General features: G+C 45.3%; 1 protein-coding gene across 3 annotated transcripts in view; it reads left to right on the forward strand.

Moving 5' to 3' along the window:
* Positions 1–12473: 12473 nt before the first annotated feature.
* Positions 12474–16113, forward strand: part of TBC1D8 (TBC1 domain family member 8) — a 152909-nt gene continuing 149269 nt past the window's right edge. For 2 of the 3 annotated variants that reach the window (XM_007521864.3, XM_060187435.1), the window contains exon 1: positions 12474–12916. In XM_007521864.3, the coding sequence (XP_007521926.1) occupies positions 12790–12916 (127 nt within the window). In that variant the 5' untranslated portion in view covers positions 12474–12789. The remainder of the gene's footprint in view (positions 12917–16113) is intronic. The other variant, XM_007521866.3, reaches the window with a different exon arrangement.

The raw sequence follows: 16113 nt of genomic DNA on the forward strand, positions 1-16113 counted from the left end.
TCATAGGGTAGGTCCATTTCTAGCCTTCTGAGAGTTCTCCAGACTGTTCTCCACAGAGGTTGGACCAATTTTCATTCCCACCAGCAGTGTAGGAGGGTTCCTTTGACCCCACACCCTCTCCAGCATTTGCTGCTGTTACCTTTTCTGATGTATGACATTCTCACAGGAGTGAAGTGGTATCTTGTTGTTGTCATGATTTGCATTTCTCTGACAATCAGAGACTTGGAGCATTTTTTCATGTGTTTCTAGGCCTTTTGGATCTCTTCTGTGGTGAATATTCTGTCCATGTCCTCCCCCCATTTTTGGATGGGATTATTTGTTGTCTTGTTGAATTTGGCAAGCTCTTTATATATGTTGGTAATTAACCTCTTGTCTGATGTATGGCATGTAAAGATCTCCCATTCTGTGAGGTGTCTCTTGGTTTGGGTAGTGGTATCTTTTGCTGTGAAGAAGCTTTTTAATTTGATGTAGTCCCATAGGTTTATACTTGCCTTAGTCTTCTTTGTAATTGGATTAGTTTCATTGAAAATATCTTTTAAATTTATGTGGAAAAGAGTTCTACCAATATTTTTCTCTAAGTATTTGATAGTTTATGGTCTAACATCCAAGTCCTTGATCCACTTGGAATTTACTTTTGTATTTGGTGAAATACAGTGATTCAGTTTCATTCTTCTGCATGTTTCAAGCCATTGTTTCCAACAGCATTTGTTGAAGAGACTCTGCTTTCCCCATTTAATAGTCTGAGCCCCTTTGTCAAACATTAGATGTCTGTAGGTGTGGGGGCTCACTTCTGTGCTCTCAATTCTATTCCACTGGTCAGTGTATCTATTCATGTTCCAGTACCAAGCAGTTTTGATGACAATGGCCCTATAATACAGTTTGAGATCTGGGAGTGTGATGCCTCCAGTTCTGTTCTTTTTTCTCAAGATTGTTTTGGCAATTCTAGGTCTTTTCTGGTTCCAGATAAACATTTGTGGCATTTGTTTCTATTCTTCTAAAAAATGTGCTTGGGATCTTGATGGAGATAGCATTAAATTTGTAGATGGATCTGGGTAGTATATTCAGATGGAAACTGGGGGCTCAAACCCAGGGCCTTGCGTGTTGTAACGTGCCCTTAGCCAGGTGTGCCACTGTCTAGCCCTGGTCCTTCCATTTTGTACTGTGTGTACTTAACAGAGTGCACCACCACCTAGCCCCTCGTATTTTATCTTTTTGTATTCAATTGTAAATAGGATTGCTTCCTTGAGTGCCACAGATTTATGAGTATTGATTTTGTAACCTGCTACTTTACTGAACTAATTGATGATTTTCAGTAGTTTTTTTTTTTTTTTCGGCAGGGTTTATGGGGCCCTCTAGGTATAACAGCATATCATCTGCAAATAATGATAATTTAACTTCATCCTTTGAAAATTGGATTCCTTTGATATCTTTCTTGTCTGATGGTGATGGTGAGGACTTCTAGGACTATGTTGAATACAATTGATGAGAGTGGACATACATCCTTGCCTAGTTCCTGATTTTAGGGGGAAAGTTTTCAATTTTTCCCAATTGAGCACAATGTTAGCCATGGACTTGTCATATATAGCCTTCATTATGTTGAGGAATTTCCCTTCTACTCCCAACATCGTGAGGGCCTTTATCATAAGTGGGTATTGGACCTTATCAAGTGCTTTTACATCAGTTGATACGATAACTTGATTTTTATCATTCTTCTTGTTGGTATGGTGGATTAAATTGATTGAAGGAATTTCTCTTTCTCTCCTCATCTATATCTCCCACTTCTCTCTCAGTTTATTTCTATAAAAAATCTACTCTGTTAGCATTTTTTTTTTTTTTTGCTTCCAGAGTTATCACTGTGACACTAAGAATTCACTGCTCCTGTGGCCACTTTTCTTTTTCTTAAATTTTTTGGATAGGACAGAGAGAAATTGAGAGGGGAAGGGAAGATAGAGAGGGAAAGAGAAACATCGACACCTGCAGACCTGCTTCACCGCTTGTGAAGTGACCCCCCTACAAGTGGGGAGTCAGGGGTTGGAACCAGGATTCTTGCATGGGTCCTTGCACTTCCTACTATGTGAGCTTAACCTAATGAACCACTGCCCAGCCCCCACCCCTTAGCATTTTTAAAAATATTTATTTATTCCCTTTTGTTGCCTTTTTTATTGTTGCAGTTATTGTTGTTGTTGATGATGTTAGATAAGAAATGGAGAGAGGAGGGGAAGACAGAGATGGGGAGAGAAAGACCTGCTTCACTGCCTATGAAGCGACTCCTCTGCAGGTGGGGAGCCAGGGGCTAGAACAGGGATCCTTATGCTGGTCCTTGCGTTGGTCCTTGCGACTGGCATCACATATGCTTAACTAGCTGCGCTACAGCCCGGCTCCCCTCCCTCTCAGCATTTTTATTGGGCTAGAGAGACAGCATATGGTTATGCAAAAGACTTTCATGCCTGTGGTTTCAAAGTCCCAGGTTCAATCTCCAGCATCATAATAAGACAGAGCTGAGCAGTGCTCTGATAGCTCTCTGTGTGTATCTTTCAGTCATTAAAAAAATAAGTAAAATATATTTAAAAAGGAAATATTTTTGTTTATTTTATAATTGGATAGAGACAGAGAAATTGAGAGGAGTAGGGGAGATAATGAGGGAAAGAGACAGAGATACCTGAAACCCTGCTTTACCACTCACAAAGCTTTCCCCCTACAGGTGGGGACCGGGGGCTTGAACCAAGATCCTTGAGTATTGTAACGTATGCATTCAACCAGGTGCGACACCACCCAGTCCCTTTCTCCTTCTTCACAAAAGCACAGAAATAGGGAGAAACCAGAGCACCACTCCAGTACATGTAGTTCAAGATATAAAACTGGGGACATCAAGTAGTAAAAACTACCAGTTGAACTATTTCCCCAGTCACTTATATAACTGTTTTAAAAGCACCCAGTTGAGAGCACATGCTACAATGCACAAAGACCCAGGTTCAAGTCCTCAGTCCCCGTCTTCAGGGAGAAAGCTTTGAAAGTGGTGAAGCAGTATTACAAGTGTCTCTCTCCCTCTCTGTCACTCCCTTCCCTTTCAATTTCTGGCTGTTACTATCCAGTAAATAAAGATAAAAAAAAAAATGCTTGCCCTCAACTTGTATCAACAGTGGTAGAGAATATTCCATCCTCTGAAGAGAGACTGGACAATATACTCTATGCTACACCTGAGGAAGATGGGTCCTGATATTGGGGCAGCTTGGAATGTTCCTACTTATGACCACAGAATGTGAGCTCAGATGTAGAGGTCACATAGGCTCCTAGGCTGAATATGGGCTCCAGATCACATCAAATCGATGAGGTTTACTTACAGTCAACAATATTCATACCCCTTTCCCATATTAGGGAGCTACTCTCTTCCCTGATCCAGCTTTCTGGTCCTTCTTCCAGCCATGACATCATCTCCCCAGATAATAACTAGGATCCACCTGCATATCAGATTTCAGGCTTAGGAAAAAACAAAAAACAAAACAAAACAAACAAACAAACAAAACACTAATAGAGCCATAGGCAATTTGGAATATAACTAAAATATGCCTACTAGCTATCTACAAAACAAAGGACCCCCCCCCCAACTCTTTATCTGCACTATTCCAGCTTTTAAGTCCATGATTGGTCAACAATTTGACTTTGTATGTTAACTCTCTTTTCAACTACCAGGTTCCAGATGCTAGCATGATGCCAACCAGACTTCTCTGGACAGACAACCCCACCAATGTGTCCTGGAGCCCTGCTTCCCCAGAGTCCCACCCCACTAGGGAAAGAGAGAGACAGGCTGGGAGTATGGATCGACCTGCCAATGCCCATGTTCAGTGGGAAAGCCATTGCAGAGGCCAGACCTCCCACTTTCTGCACCCCATGATGACCCTGGGTCCATACTTCCAGAGGGTTAAAGAATAGGAAAGTTATCAGGGCAGAGGATGGGATACAGAGTTCTGGTGATGGGAATTGTGTGGAGTTGTACCCCTCTTATCCTATGGTTTTTGTCAGTGTTTCCTTTTCATAAATAAAAATTTTTTTAAAAGACAGAAAAAAATGTTAGTATGGCGTGAGACAACTTGGAAATAAAGAAGGAAGGACAAAACAACACACCTCATTTTGCCTTGGATACAGACTCAGTGATCCTGGGCAGGGAGACAGGAAGAGCAGAGAGCAGGGGTCCTCCTCTCAGGCTGCTGTTCTACTCTCTGGGGGAGAACATTGCCCTTAGCTGCAGAGACCACACCCCAAACCTCTATGATGTCACAAAGCAATGTGACCAGTATAATGGTTAAAGGAACAGCTTTGGAGCTTGGGAAGTCCTAGGTCAGGATGCTGGCAGATTCCAAGTCTGTGGCACTTGGGCCACTGCCTCTTTCTTTTTTCTTTCTTTCTTTTTATTATTTATTTATTTATTCCCTTTTGTTGTCCTTGTTTTATTGTTGTAGTTATTATTGTCATCATTGTTGGATAGGACAGAGAGAAATGAAGAGAGGAGGGGAAGACAGAGAGGGGGAAAGAAAGACACCTGCAGACCTACTTCACTGTTTGTGAAGTGATTTCCCTGCAGGTGGGGAGCCAGGGGCTCAAACCCAGAACCTTATGATGGTCCTTGCACTTTGTGCCACCTATGCTTAACTCACTGCGCTACTGCCCGACTCCCCTTCTTTCTTTTTCTTTTTTGACCTCCAGGTTTATCACTAGGGCTCAGTGACAGCACCATGACTCCATTGTTCCTGGCAGCCATTTAAATTTATTTATTGCATAAGACACAGAGAAATTGAGTGGGGGAATAGACACCTGCAGACCTGTTTCACCACTTGTGAAGTGTCTCACTGTTCTCTATATCTATGACCTTTGCTGGACTGTTTTAGATTCCATATGTAAATCAGATCATATGGCTTTTGTCTCCTCTGTCTGACTTTGCATAATGTCTTCAAGGTTCATCAATCCATGCTACCATAGATGGAAAGATTTCAACCTTGTTTATGGTTAAATAACACTCTATTACGCAGCGTGTGCATTTATCAGATCAAACCAACCTGGTCATCTTCCTCTTGGCTCTGGCTGGGGGCACTGGCACGTGCATTTATCAAAACACTCTATTACATGTATGTGTACATGCATGTATAACATATTTATACATGACATACACAAATAGCACAGTGTACATATAGGTATATCATTTAAACATTTTATTCATCCACTGAGTGAAAGTCTTTTTCAGTATTTGACTGTGGACCTGAGTTTTCTCATCTATAAAATAAGACTTCATACTCCTTTTAAGTCAGCTCTAAGAAATAAGTGAGGGGAGTCGGGCGGTAGCGCAGCGGGTTAAGCGCAGGTGGCGCAAAGCACAAGGTTGGCATAAGGATCCCGGTTTGAGCCCCCGGCTCCCCACCTGCAGGGGAGTCGCTTCACAAGCGGTGAAGCAGGTCTGCAGGTGTCTATCTTTCTCTGCCCCTCTCTGTCTTCCCCTCCTCTCTCCATTTCTCCCTGTCCTATCTAACAACGACAACATCAATAACAATAATAACTACAACAACAGTGAAAAACAACAAGGACAACAAAAGAGAAAATAAATAAACTATTAAAAAAAAGAAATAAGTGAGATACCTTTTAGAAATGCAGCTGTGCAGTGCTATGTTTTATTGTCTTCTTTCTCCCCCATGCAATGTCCCCAGGGTAAAATCTGAAGACAAATGTGGGTTTATTTATCTTTGCACCCCAGGAATGTCACACACTACTAACCTGCCAAACATTCTCAATGAATTTTTAAAAATATTTTTGTTGATTTATTATTGGATAGAGACAGCCAGAAATTGAGAGGGGAAGAGGAGACAGAGAGGGAGAGAGACAGAGAGACACCTGCAGCCCTGCTTCACCACTTGTGAAGCCTACCCCACCCCTGCAGGTGGAGACCAGGGGCTTGAACCCCGGTACTTGCACACTGTAATGTGTGCGTTTAACTAGGTGCACCACCGCCTGGCCCCTCAATGAATGTTTTCTAACTTAGCTAGTCTCCTAGAACTTGTTCTGGGATGAGTTCGGAGCAATTCCTAGAGCCTACTGGGAGAAAGACTGTCAGGAATATGTGAATATTCACAAATATGTGTATTAAATTCCAATGGTTAGTCAGGAATGGGTCCAGGATATAGACAACAGGGCAGGTGAGGGGGGTGAGTGGGAGAGGGAATAACAGGTCTGCTTTTTACAGCATTTGTATTAAAAGAAGAAATACAAAATACTGGTCTGGATGTTAATAATGCCAGAAGTGTGAACAAAAGTCAGGTAATCTAGAAGTTGAAGGCAGATTTATTTTAGGACTGACTGTGGTGCATGTGGTGGAACATACGTTACCACTACACAGAACAATGCTCAGCTATAGTTTATGGTGGTGCTGGGGACTGAAGCTGGGATCTTGGAGCCTTGGACATGAAAGTCTTTTTGAATAGCCAAGATTTTATCTTTCCAGCCCCGTTTCTACACTGTGAATCACTGGCTCCCCAATAAAAGTGATGAAAAAAAGAGAGAGAACCTGTGATAATACTCACTGAAGCATTCTTCTTCTTATTTTTAAAATTTTCCCTTTTGTTGCCCTTTTTATTGTTGTAGTTATTATTGTTGTTGTTATTGAAGTTGTCGTTGTTAGATAGGACAGAGAGAAATAGAGAGAGGAGGGGAAGACAGAGAGGAGGAGAGAAAGATAGACACCTGCAGACCTGTTTCACCTCTGTGAAGCGACTCTCCTGCAGGTGGGGGGGGGGGGGCTGGAACCGTTATCCTTAGGCCAGTCCTTGTGCTTTGCTCCACGGCGCTTAGTCCGCTGTGCTACCGCCTGACTCCCCTCGCTTGCTTTTTTCTTTCTTTCTTTTTTAAAATATTTATTTATTTATTTATTTTCCCTTTTGTTGCCCTTGTTTTTCATTGTTGTTGTAGTTATTATTTGTTGTTGTTACTGATGTTGTCGTCGTTGGATAGGACAGAGAGAAATGGAGAGGAGAGGGGGAGAGAAAGACACCTGCAGACCTGTTTCACCGCCTATGAAGCAACTCCCCTGCAGGTGGGGAGTTGGGGGTTCGAACTGGGATCCATGAGCTGGTCCTTGCGTTTTGCACCACGTGCGCTTAACCCGCTGCGCTACCGCCCAACTCCCAGGTCTTTATACTCTTAATCTATAACTTGTCATGGAGTTTGGGCATGCCAACTATAGGCCATTGTTAAATCCAGGATGCAATAAACCAAGGAAATAAGCTTTAGAGCTTCTCAGTGCTGCTGGATATAATAACTAATATTATGAATACTGGATTAGTGCATACACACTAATAATTTTTGCTGAATGTGGTCATATATTTTATTCCACCTCCCTCTTTTTCTCTGGCTCTTTTAGTGTTTCACTGACTCTGGTCAACTTTTCCAGAGGCAGAGAGAGGAAGGAAGGAAGGGAGGGAGGGCAAGCGAGCGAGCGAGAGAGACTGAGATATCATTTCATTGAAGCTTCCCCCCCAGTGCTATAGTACTCCTGTGCAGTTTACCTGAGGTCTGAACCTTGTTTATGCACCTGGCAAGGCAGGTACCTTACCTGATGACTTAGCTCTCTGAGCACTTCACTTTTGTAACCATTCTGTAATCTGAGAGGTTATTTTTAGGACCAGAAGGTGAATATTGTTTGCCCTGTGGCTACAGGATATGGGATTCTTTGAATTTCACCGTATTTGTACCTTGAGAAAGAGATATTATACGTCAGAAACAAACAAACAAACAAACAAAAACTTTCCAAAGTTAATCTCACTCGCTTTTATTTGCAATTTGTCATCATTACCAAAACAATCAAATACAACATCAGAGAGTCAGGCAGTAGCACAGCGGGTTAAGCACGCTGGTGGCTGGCGCAAAACGCAAGGACCTGCACAAGGATCCTGGTTCCAGCACCCCCCCCCCCCGACTCTCCATCTGCAGGGGAGTCGTTTCACAAGAGGTGAAGCAGGTCTGCAGGTGTCTATCTTTCTCTCCCCCTCTGTCTTCCCCTCCTCTCTCCATTTCTCTCTGTCCTATCCAACAACAATGACATCAATAACCACAACAATAAACAAGGACAACAAAAGGGAAAGTAAATAAATATTTAAAAAATTCTAAAAAAAAAAATACAACAGCAGAAAGATTCACCAAAGTTTGTCCTCCGTCTGCCCCTCACAGCACCAGCAGGATAAATTTGAGCAATCTTGTAGCGGCTGTGCCACAGATAACCACATGCCTTCTGCTGTCTATTATTAGGAATGCACAAATTCATGATTAACCCAGCCAGAATTCCATGAGGAGGGACTGAGTTTCCTGGGGCCATTCTTGGCATCTGTGAGGGTCCTGGCAAGAAAAGGAGTTCAACTCAGAATGGCTCAAGACATTTGTGAAGTTTTGCTTCACACAGTGAACAGGTGTGGGCAGGATCAGGGACCAACTGCATGCTTTCTTAATTGCCAAAACAAAATGCCACAAGCTATGCCACTTGAACAACAGAAATTGTTTCATAGGTCTGGAGGCTGAAATTCTGAGCAAGGTGTCAGTAGGATGTGTTCCAAGTCTTTCTCCTAACTTCTGGTAGTTTCTTGGATTGTGGCAGCACAATCTCTGTCTTCATATGATGCTCTTTGCATGTGAGTGTGTATGTGTTTTTCCAATTTTCTCCCTTTTATAATACATATGGGACTAAGACTTACCTTGATGAATTCATTATAACTTAATTAAACACTTTCAATAATCCTAGCACCAAATAAGACAACATTCTAAGGTGTGGGGGATTAAGGATGTTATCATATGAATTTGAAGGAATGAATAAAATTCAGCTCCTAAAACCAAACTGTAGTATGGCTAGGTAGTGGAGCACTTAGGTAAGCACATGTATTATCTTTCACAAGGACCTGGATTCTAGCCTCTGGCCCCAGCTGCAGGAGGGAAGCTTCATAAAGGCTGAAGCAGTCTCTCTCTCTCTCTCCCGAATTATCTTTATTTATTTATTGGCTAGAGACAGCCAGAAATTGAGAGGAAGAGGGAGACACCTGCAGCACTGCTTCTCCACTTGTGAAACTTTCCCTGTGTAGGTGGGGACCAGCGGCTGGAACCCGGGTCCTTGTGCATGGTAACGTGTGCTCACCTGGGCCTGGTGCAGCACCACCCGGGCCTGGTATTTCTCTTTCTTTTTCCCTCTCTCTCTCCCCTTCTCCTTTCATTTTCTCTCTGTTTTATTAAATAAAATAGGTAAAGTAAAAAATAGAGAGAATGGGAAGGGGAACTTTGGGTTATTGAGTTCTTGTAGTGGCTGTGCCACAGATAACCACATGTCTTTTGCTGTCTATTATTAGGAACGTACAAATTCATGACTAACCCTGCCAGAATTCCATGAGGAGAGACTGGGTTTCCTGGACCTACTCTTGGCATCAGTGAGGGCCCTGGCAAGAAACAGAATCTAACTCATAGGTTCCTGCCTATGCCTCCAACTAGATGCATCAAATAGAGACTAAAAGACAAAGGAAGCCCAAGAAATGCAATTTGCGGGGCCAGGTGGTGGTAGAGCAGGTTAAGTGCACATGGCGCAAAGTGCAAGGACTGGCAGGCATAAGGATCCTGGTTCAAGCCCTTGACTCCCTACCTGCAGGGGGGTAGCTTCACATGTGGTGAAGCAGGTCTGCAGGTGTCTATCTCTCTCCCTCTGTCTTTCCCTCCTCTCTCAATTTCTCTCTGTCCTATCCAACAACAATAAGAATAACAACAATCAGAACAACAAGGGAAACAAAAGGGAAAAAATAGCCTCCAGGAGCAGTGGATTCATAGTGCAGGCACTGAGCCTCAGCAATAACCCTGGAGGCAAAAAAAAGAAAGAAAGAAAGAAAGAAAGAAAGAAAGAAAGAAAGAAAGAAAGAAATGCAGTTTGCAGAGACCAGCCAGTGGGGCACTCATTAAGTTAAACAGGCTGAAGAGTGGTCTGGCAGTGTCAGTGGAGAATGTCTAGCACATGATGACAACTTTCTCCTGTCACTCTTATCTAAGTGTTCATTACTTTTTTTTTTTTTTTCCCCCAAGAGGATTGTCAGTAGGGCTTGGTGCTTGCATGATGAATCTATCACTCCCAGAAGCCATTTTGTTTTTCATGAAGCTTTCCCCCTGGAAGGGGGGAATGGGGGCTTGAACCTGGGTCCTTGTGTAATATATATATTACACACACACACACACACACACATATATATATATACACATACACACACATACACACACATACACTGGATAACACAGGAAAAGGGGAGACTGTGACTATCCCATTTCATAGACTGAGGCTCATTGAGATTTTTTTTTTTTTTGTCTCCAGGGTTATCGCTGGGGCTCAGTGCCTGCACTATGAATCCACGGCTTCTGGAGGTCATTGCCGTTGTTGCTGTTATTGTTGTTGTTGTTGGGCAGGACAGAGAGAAATTGAGAGGGGAGGGGAAGACAGAGGGGGGAGAGAAAGACACTTGCAGACCTGCTTCACCCCCCCGCCCCCACCGCAGGTAGGATGCTGCGGATCGAACCGGATCTGCGCCAGACATTGCACTTCTTACTATGTGCATTTAACCTGGTGACTTACCACCAGGCCTGCTCACTGATTTTTATCTCGTCCTAGGTCAAGGTCACACAGCTAACTAGTAGCAGGAAAAGGGTTTTGACCTAGGGCAGTTTGTCTCTAGAGGAATACCACAAACCACAATATCGTATGCATTGAGCCATTAGCCCACATCCCCCTACTCAGCCTGCTGGCTAACACATTCATTTTTCCAAACCCCAGCTGAGCAACTATTGTTCCTGTTTTTCTCAGTCTCCTTGGAGCAGAACTGGCCTTCCATTCAATGCATCTCTACCATCCCTATTAGGATGTAATGATGTGTGTAAGGGTCTGCTTATTTATTTATTTTTACTAGAGCATTGCTCAGCTCTGGCTTATTGTGGTGCAGGGGATTGATCCTGGGACTGATCCCGGAGCATCAGGCATGAGAATCTCTTTGCATAACCATTATGCTATCTACTGCCACTTATTTTTCTGCTTGTTTGTTCTTCAGAGAGGGTGCAGCTCTCATTCATCTCTGCAGTGTTATCTCTGACAGCATGGGTCTTGAGGTGGAGGGACCAGACAATACTCTGTAATGAACTTTTTTTTTTTTTTTTTTTTTGCTGTTTCTGACCTCTTTGTAATCCTGTGGTGCACCGCCTCCTCCCTCCCCCCATCATAGCTGACTTCCTTCCTAGCTTTTACTCCAAGGATACTTCAGCGACCTGCCAACAACACCCTCGTACTGGGTGGGCATTCTTACCTGTCCAGGATCCAGATATCTTAAGTGGCCTTTCAGCTCCCAGGTCAGATCAAGGTTTCTGACCCCTATGATCCTCTGAAGACAGGTCCCTTGGCTTCCAGTGAAGAAGTTTCTTTCAGCTCCCACATATCCTGTGGGGGCATTTACTTCTACTTCTCAGTTTTGTCCTAATCAACAGTCACATTTTGTCAGCTAATCTTACTTTGTCAAATCTGAGGGACATTTTGGTGGAAGTTTTTCTTTGCCTCTGTCAGGGTGTTGGATTTAACTATGTTAGGGTAGAAATGGCTTGCAGGGCTCCAGGCTGTTCAAGACCAAGTTACTATGGGTCTAAAGAGACACAAGTACACAAAGTACAACAGCTTTGTAGAAAGAGTCAATATTAAAACTACCTCCTTGGGAGGGTGGGGATACAGAACTTAGGTGGTGGGTGCGGTGTGGAACAATGCGCTGTGATCTTACAATCTTGTAATCTATTAATCACTAATAATTTTTTTGAAAGTTGTAAATAAAAAACAAAAACAAACGAGCAAAACTCCTCTACCTCCACCTTCTCTGTGGCACTTCTTTACCTGTTCCATACTTACTTGCTTGTCAGCTCGCTCAGAACAAAGATGACTGGCTTCATTCCTGTATGGGGAGGCCAGTCGGGGACCCATTATATCACTCACCTCTATGCCCCTTGAGGATTGGGGGGGTTTCCCCAGTTGTTGAGCTGGTTCTCGGGCTCTCTGGAGTCGGGTTCTACGTCGCAGTTCTTTAGCAACTGCGTGGGAAATCATCAGAAAATGAGTGCTAAGCATTCAAAACCTCGAGAAAGAACTATTGAACATTTATTTTTAGAATGATTGAACATCTCGTTTTTTGTGTGCGTGTGTGTGTGAACGTGCAATCATGTCTTCTTGTGGCTATTTTAAAGGCGATGCTATTCCAAGCACGCTATAGGGTTGCCTGGCACGCATCCATTGCTTGCCCCGCAAAGAGAAACGTCCTAGAGGTCTAGAGACCGCGGAGCAGCGCGCACCAGCAGCTGCTCGTCGGCTTGGAGCGGTGCGCGGAGACCACCCCGCGCCTGCAGCCCCCGCCCACGAGCCCAGGCGCCCCCGGCGAGCGCGCAGCCGAGAGGAGAGGGCGGGCCCGGGCGGCTGGGATTGGACTTCCTCCCTCCACTCCGGAACTGTGCACGGGAGCGGCTGGGACTCGGAAACCCCAGAGGCGCCGCCGAGCGGGCGGGCCGGGGCCGGGGCCGGGGCCGGGGCCGGCACCAGCAGAGCTGAGCTGCGCCCGCCCGCCCGCCCGCCGCGCTCCGTGGACTCCGAGCGCCGGGCACCGGCTACCTGCGCTCCGCGTCCACCGCCTCTCCCAGAGCGTTACCGGGTGCGGCTGGCGGCTGGCGGCCGAGGCGATGTGAACCGGGGCCCGCGGACGCGGCCGCACCGCGGCGATGTGGCTCAAGCCCGAGGAGGTGCTGCTCAAGAACGCCCTGAAGCTCTGGGTGACTCAGAAGAGCAGCTGCTACTTCATCCTGCAGCGGCGCCGCGGGCACGGCGAGGGGGGTGGCCGCCTCACGGGTAAGGGGCGCCGGGCGGGTTTGGATCCGCTCCTCGCGGCCCGCGGCCCCCAGCCGGGGCAGCCTCGCAGGTGGCCACGTCCTGGGGTTGGGGGGGGGGGTGCCGGGCCGGCCCTGCCCCGGGTTTGTTTTCCATTCTTCTGCCTTGCTCTTGCCTAGCGACCGTCCAGGTTGGAGCAAAAGGGACTCACAGGCTTGTGCTTCCCCCCCCCCCCTTCTTTTTCGTTCTTTTCTTGGTGAGGCAGGTGCCTTCGCCTCCTTGCCCACTGGCCGCTTGGAGGCCACGGGCTCAGGAGTGCAAGGAGAAAGGCCAGCTGGAGCCTGATCCCCAGGAGAGAGAGAGCTGCAGGGCCAGGTGACAGCCAGGGACTACTATGCCCCAAGCCCAGGGCTTTTGTAGCAACGTTGAACAGGTCAGTGCCCCTTCTTCTCCCCACCTTGCCTCCCGGGGAATGATAGGCAGATACAAACTCAGGCTTGTAAAATTTATAAAAGACAGTCTTTTTTTTTTTTTTCTTTCTAAAAGTTATGACCCAAAGCTTTTGGAAAATAAGCATTTGGGGAAAATTGTGGCCAGCTTGCATTAGCTGGGATCCCCTTTTAAACAGGCCAGTGATGGAACAGTTGTAGTCACCTTTTTAAGTGGTGTCTAGGGAGAACACGTAGAAATTTAAGATGTTGGAGTCTGAAATAAGAAGGACATGAGATTTTGTCTGAGAATCCCTCTTGGTAAGGAGGAGGAACAGGCCAAAGACCAGAGGGCTAAAGGGCCAGAGCCTGGGCCCCTGAGGCCTCTGTTGATAACTGCTGACTGCCTCTTCTCGGGCAGGTCCTCCTGGAGTAAACTCCAGTGGGGAAAGGCCGATGGAGAAAGCCGAGCCAAGTGCCAGGGGACTCACCCGCCTTGTCATCCCACTGGGAAAGCGAGAAAGTTGGCAGTTGGTTCTGTTAAGGACCAGTTTCATTGGACTACAGGAGTGGATGGGGGTTAGGGGGGTGCTGGCTGGAAGGAATAGTGGGTAGTTGAGAGATCTGAGTGGTTATTGGTGAGTGGTGGGGAATAAGGTGCCTTTGCTCTGGGCCTTCTTTTATGCTCTGGGCAGAAGTTAGTACAGGAAGCAGAAGTCTATACAGCCTTGCTAGGACTATGGGTAGCACAGAGGCACTTCATGCCACAATTTAATTTAGGGAGTGGAGGTTGGTGGCAGTATCTTTGTGGCCTACCAGAGATAACAGGGCCAGGAATAGGGGATTATTTCCCCAGTCATTGAAGACAGCCTATCTTAGTTTCTGGTGCATAAGCTTAGTACCTAGCCACTAAGTTGGTCTCCTTTAGTAGAGAGGACAAGGCTTCAAGATTTGTGAAATGAGGGGCTGGGAGAGTTCACTTAGTTAAACTCACATTTTACCGTAAGTGAGGGCCCAGGTTTAAGCCCTCAGTCACCATATGGGAGCACCAGCACAGGGGAGGCTTCACAAGAGGTGGATCAGTGCTGTGGTATCTCTCCCCCCCAAACTATCTCTTATCCACTAGCTTAAAAAAATTCCACTAGGGGGCCAGGCAGTAGCGTAGTGGGTTAAGTACGCATGGCGCGAAGCACAAGGACCTGCATAAGGATCACGGTTTGAGCCCCCAGATCCCCAGATGCAGAAGGGTCACTTCACAAGCAGTGAAGCAGGTCTGCAGGTGTCTTTCTCTTCCCTTCTGTCTACCCTTCTCTCTTGATTTCTCTCCTCTTTTGATTTCTCTCTGTCCTATCCAACAGCAATAACAACAAGGGCAACAAAAATGGGAAAAAATGGCCTCTACGAGCAGTGGATTTGTAGTGCAGTCACTGAGCCCCAGCAATAACCCTGGAGGTAAAAATAAAATAAAATAGAATCAAATATAAAAAATCCCACTGAAGGGTGGGGGAGATAGCCTAATGGTTATGCAAACACTCTCTCATGCTTGAGACTCCTAAGTCCCAGGTTCAATCCCCCGCACCACCATAAACCAGAGCTGAGCAGTGCTCTAATGTGTCTCTTTCTGTTGTGTGTGTCTCTCTCTCTGACTCTTTCTCAAAAAAAAAATCCCACTGGAAGTGAAGGAGTTGAATGGGCATGAAACCTCAGCTATAACCCTGATGGCACAGATAAATAAAAAATAAAATAAATTGTGAAATGAGAGACAGAAGAACCATTTTCTAGTAAGCACTTTCATTCACTTAGTTTGCTGCATGCTGACTGTGTGGGTTGCACTTATGGCTGCTTGGGACAAGACTTCAGGTGATTCACCATCTAGCAGAGGAGACAGGTCCAGACAAGGAGGTATCATGCCTGCTAGAAGCCCAGGCCAGCTTGCCTTCCGAAGAGGCTGGCTTTGTTGTCCAGAGTATGTCTGCGATTAATTTATAATCACCCAGTCCCCCACAGCCCTATCCCATTGCATTCTAAAGTCAGGCAGGTCTTGTGTCACTGTATCTGTGGCTTTGTTCTTAGGCGTTGCTTATCTCACAAAAAGACAGATGGTACTTGGCTTTATTTCTTGGATATCCCCAACCTCCTGTTGATTGCAAAAGCATGGCATCTCAGCAGCTGGACAGTTTACCTTCAGGCGGTTATCCTGGAAGCAAATGGCACAGCTGTGCCATTGAGCAAGCCTCAGTTAGCACATCCACCAACTGGCTGTTCTGATGGGGCCACTTACCAATGTTTTAAAAGACTGATGTGATGCAGAGTGCAGCACCAAGTCTATTAGTTTTCAGAGTAGAAGTCTAATTTGGCAGATTTTTAGCAAATTATTTAATTGTTAATTTTTTAAATTTATTTTATTTGAGAGAGAGTAAACACACACATACACACACACACACACACACACACACACACACACACACCCCCCTAAACACTGCTCAGCTCCGGTTATGGTGGTGCTAGGGATTGAGCCTGGGAACTCAGAGCCTCAGGAATGAGTCTTTTGCATAAGCACTATGTTATCTCCCCTGCACAGATTATCTTATTTTATTTTACTTTATTTTTTAGCAGAGCACTGCTCAGCTCTGGCTTATGGTGGTATGGGGGACGGAACCTGGGACTTTGGAGCCTCAGGCATGAGAGTCTCTTTGCATAACCATTATGTTGTCTACATCTGCCCAGATTGTTTCATTTTATTTATTTATTTATTTTTAATTTTTTAAATTATCCTTATTTATTGGATAG

Source organism: Erinaceus europaeus, chromosome 3 (genome assembly GCF_950295315.1).
Source record: "Erinaceus europaeus chromosome 3, mEriEur2.1, whole genome shotgun sequence".
NCBI classification, from domain to species: domain Eukaryota; kingdom Metazoa; phylum Chordata; class Mammalia; order Eulipotyphla; family Erinaceidae; genus Erinaceus; species Erinaceus europaeus.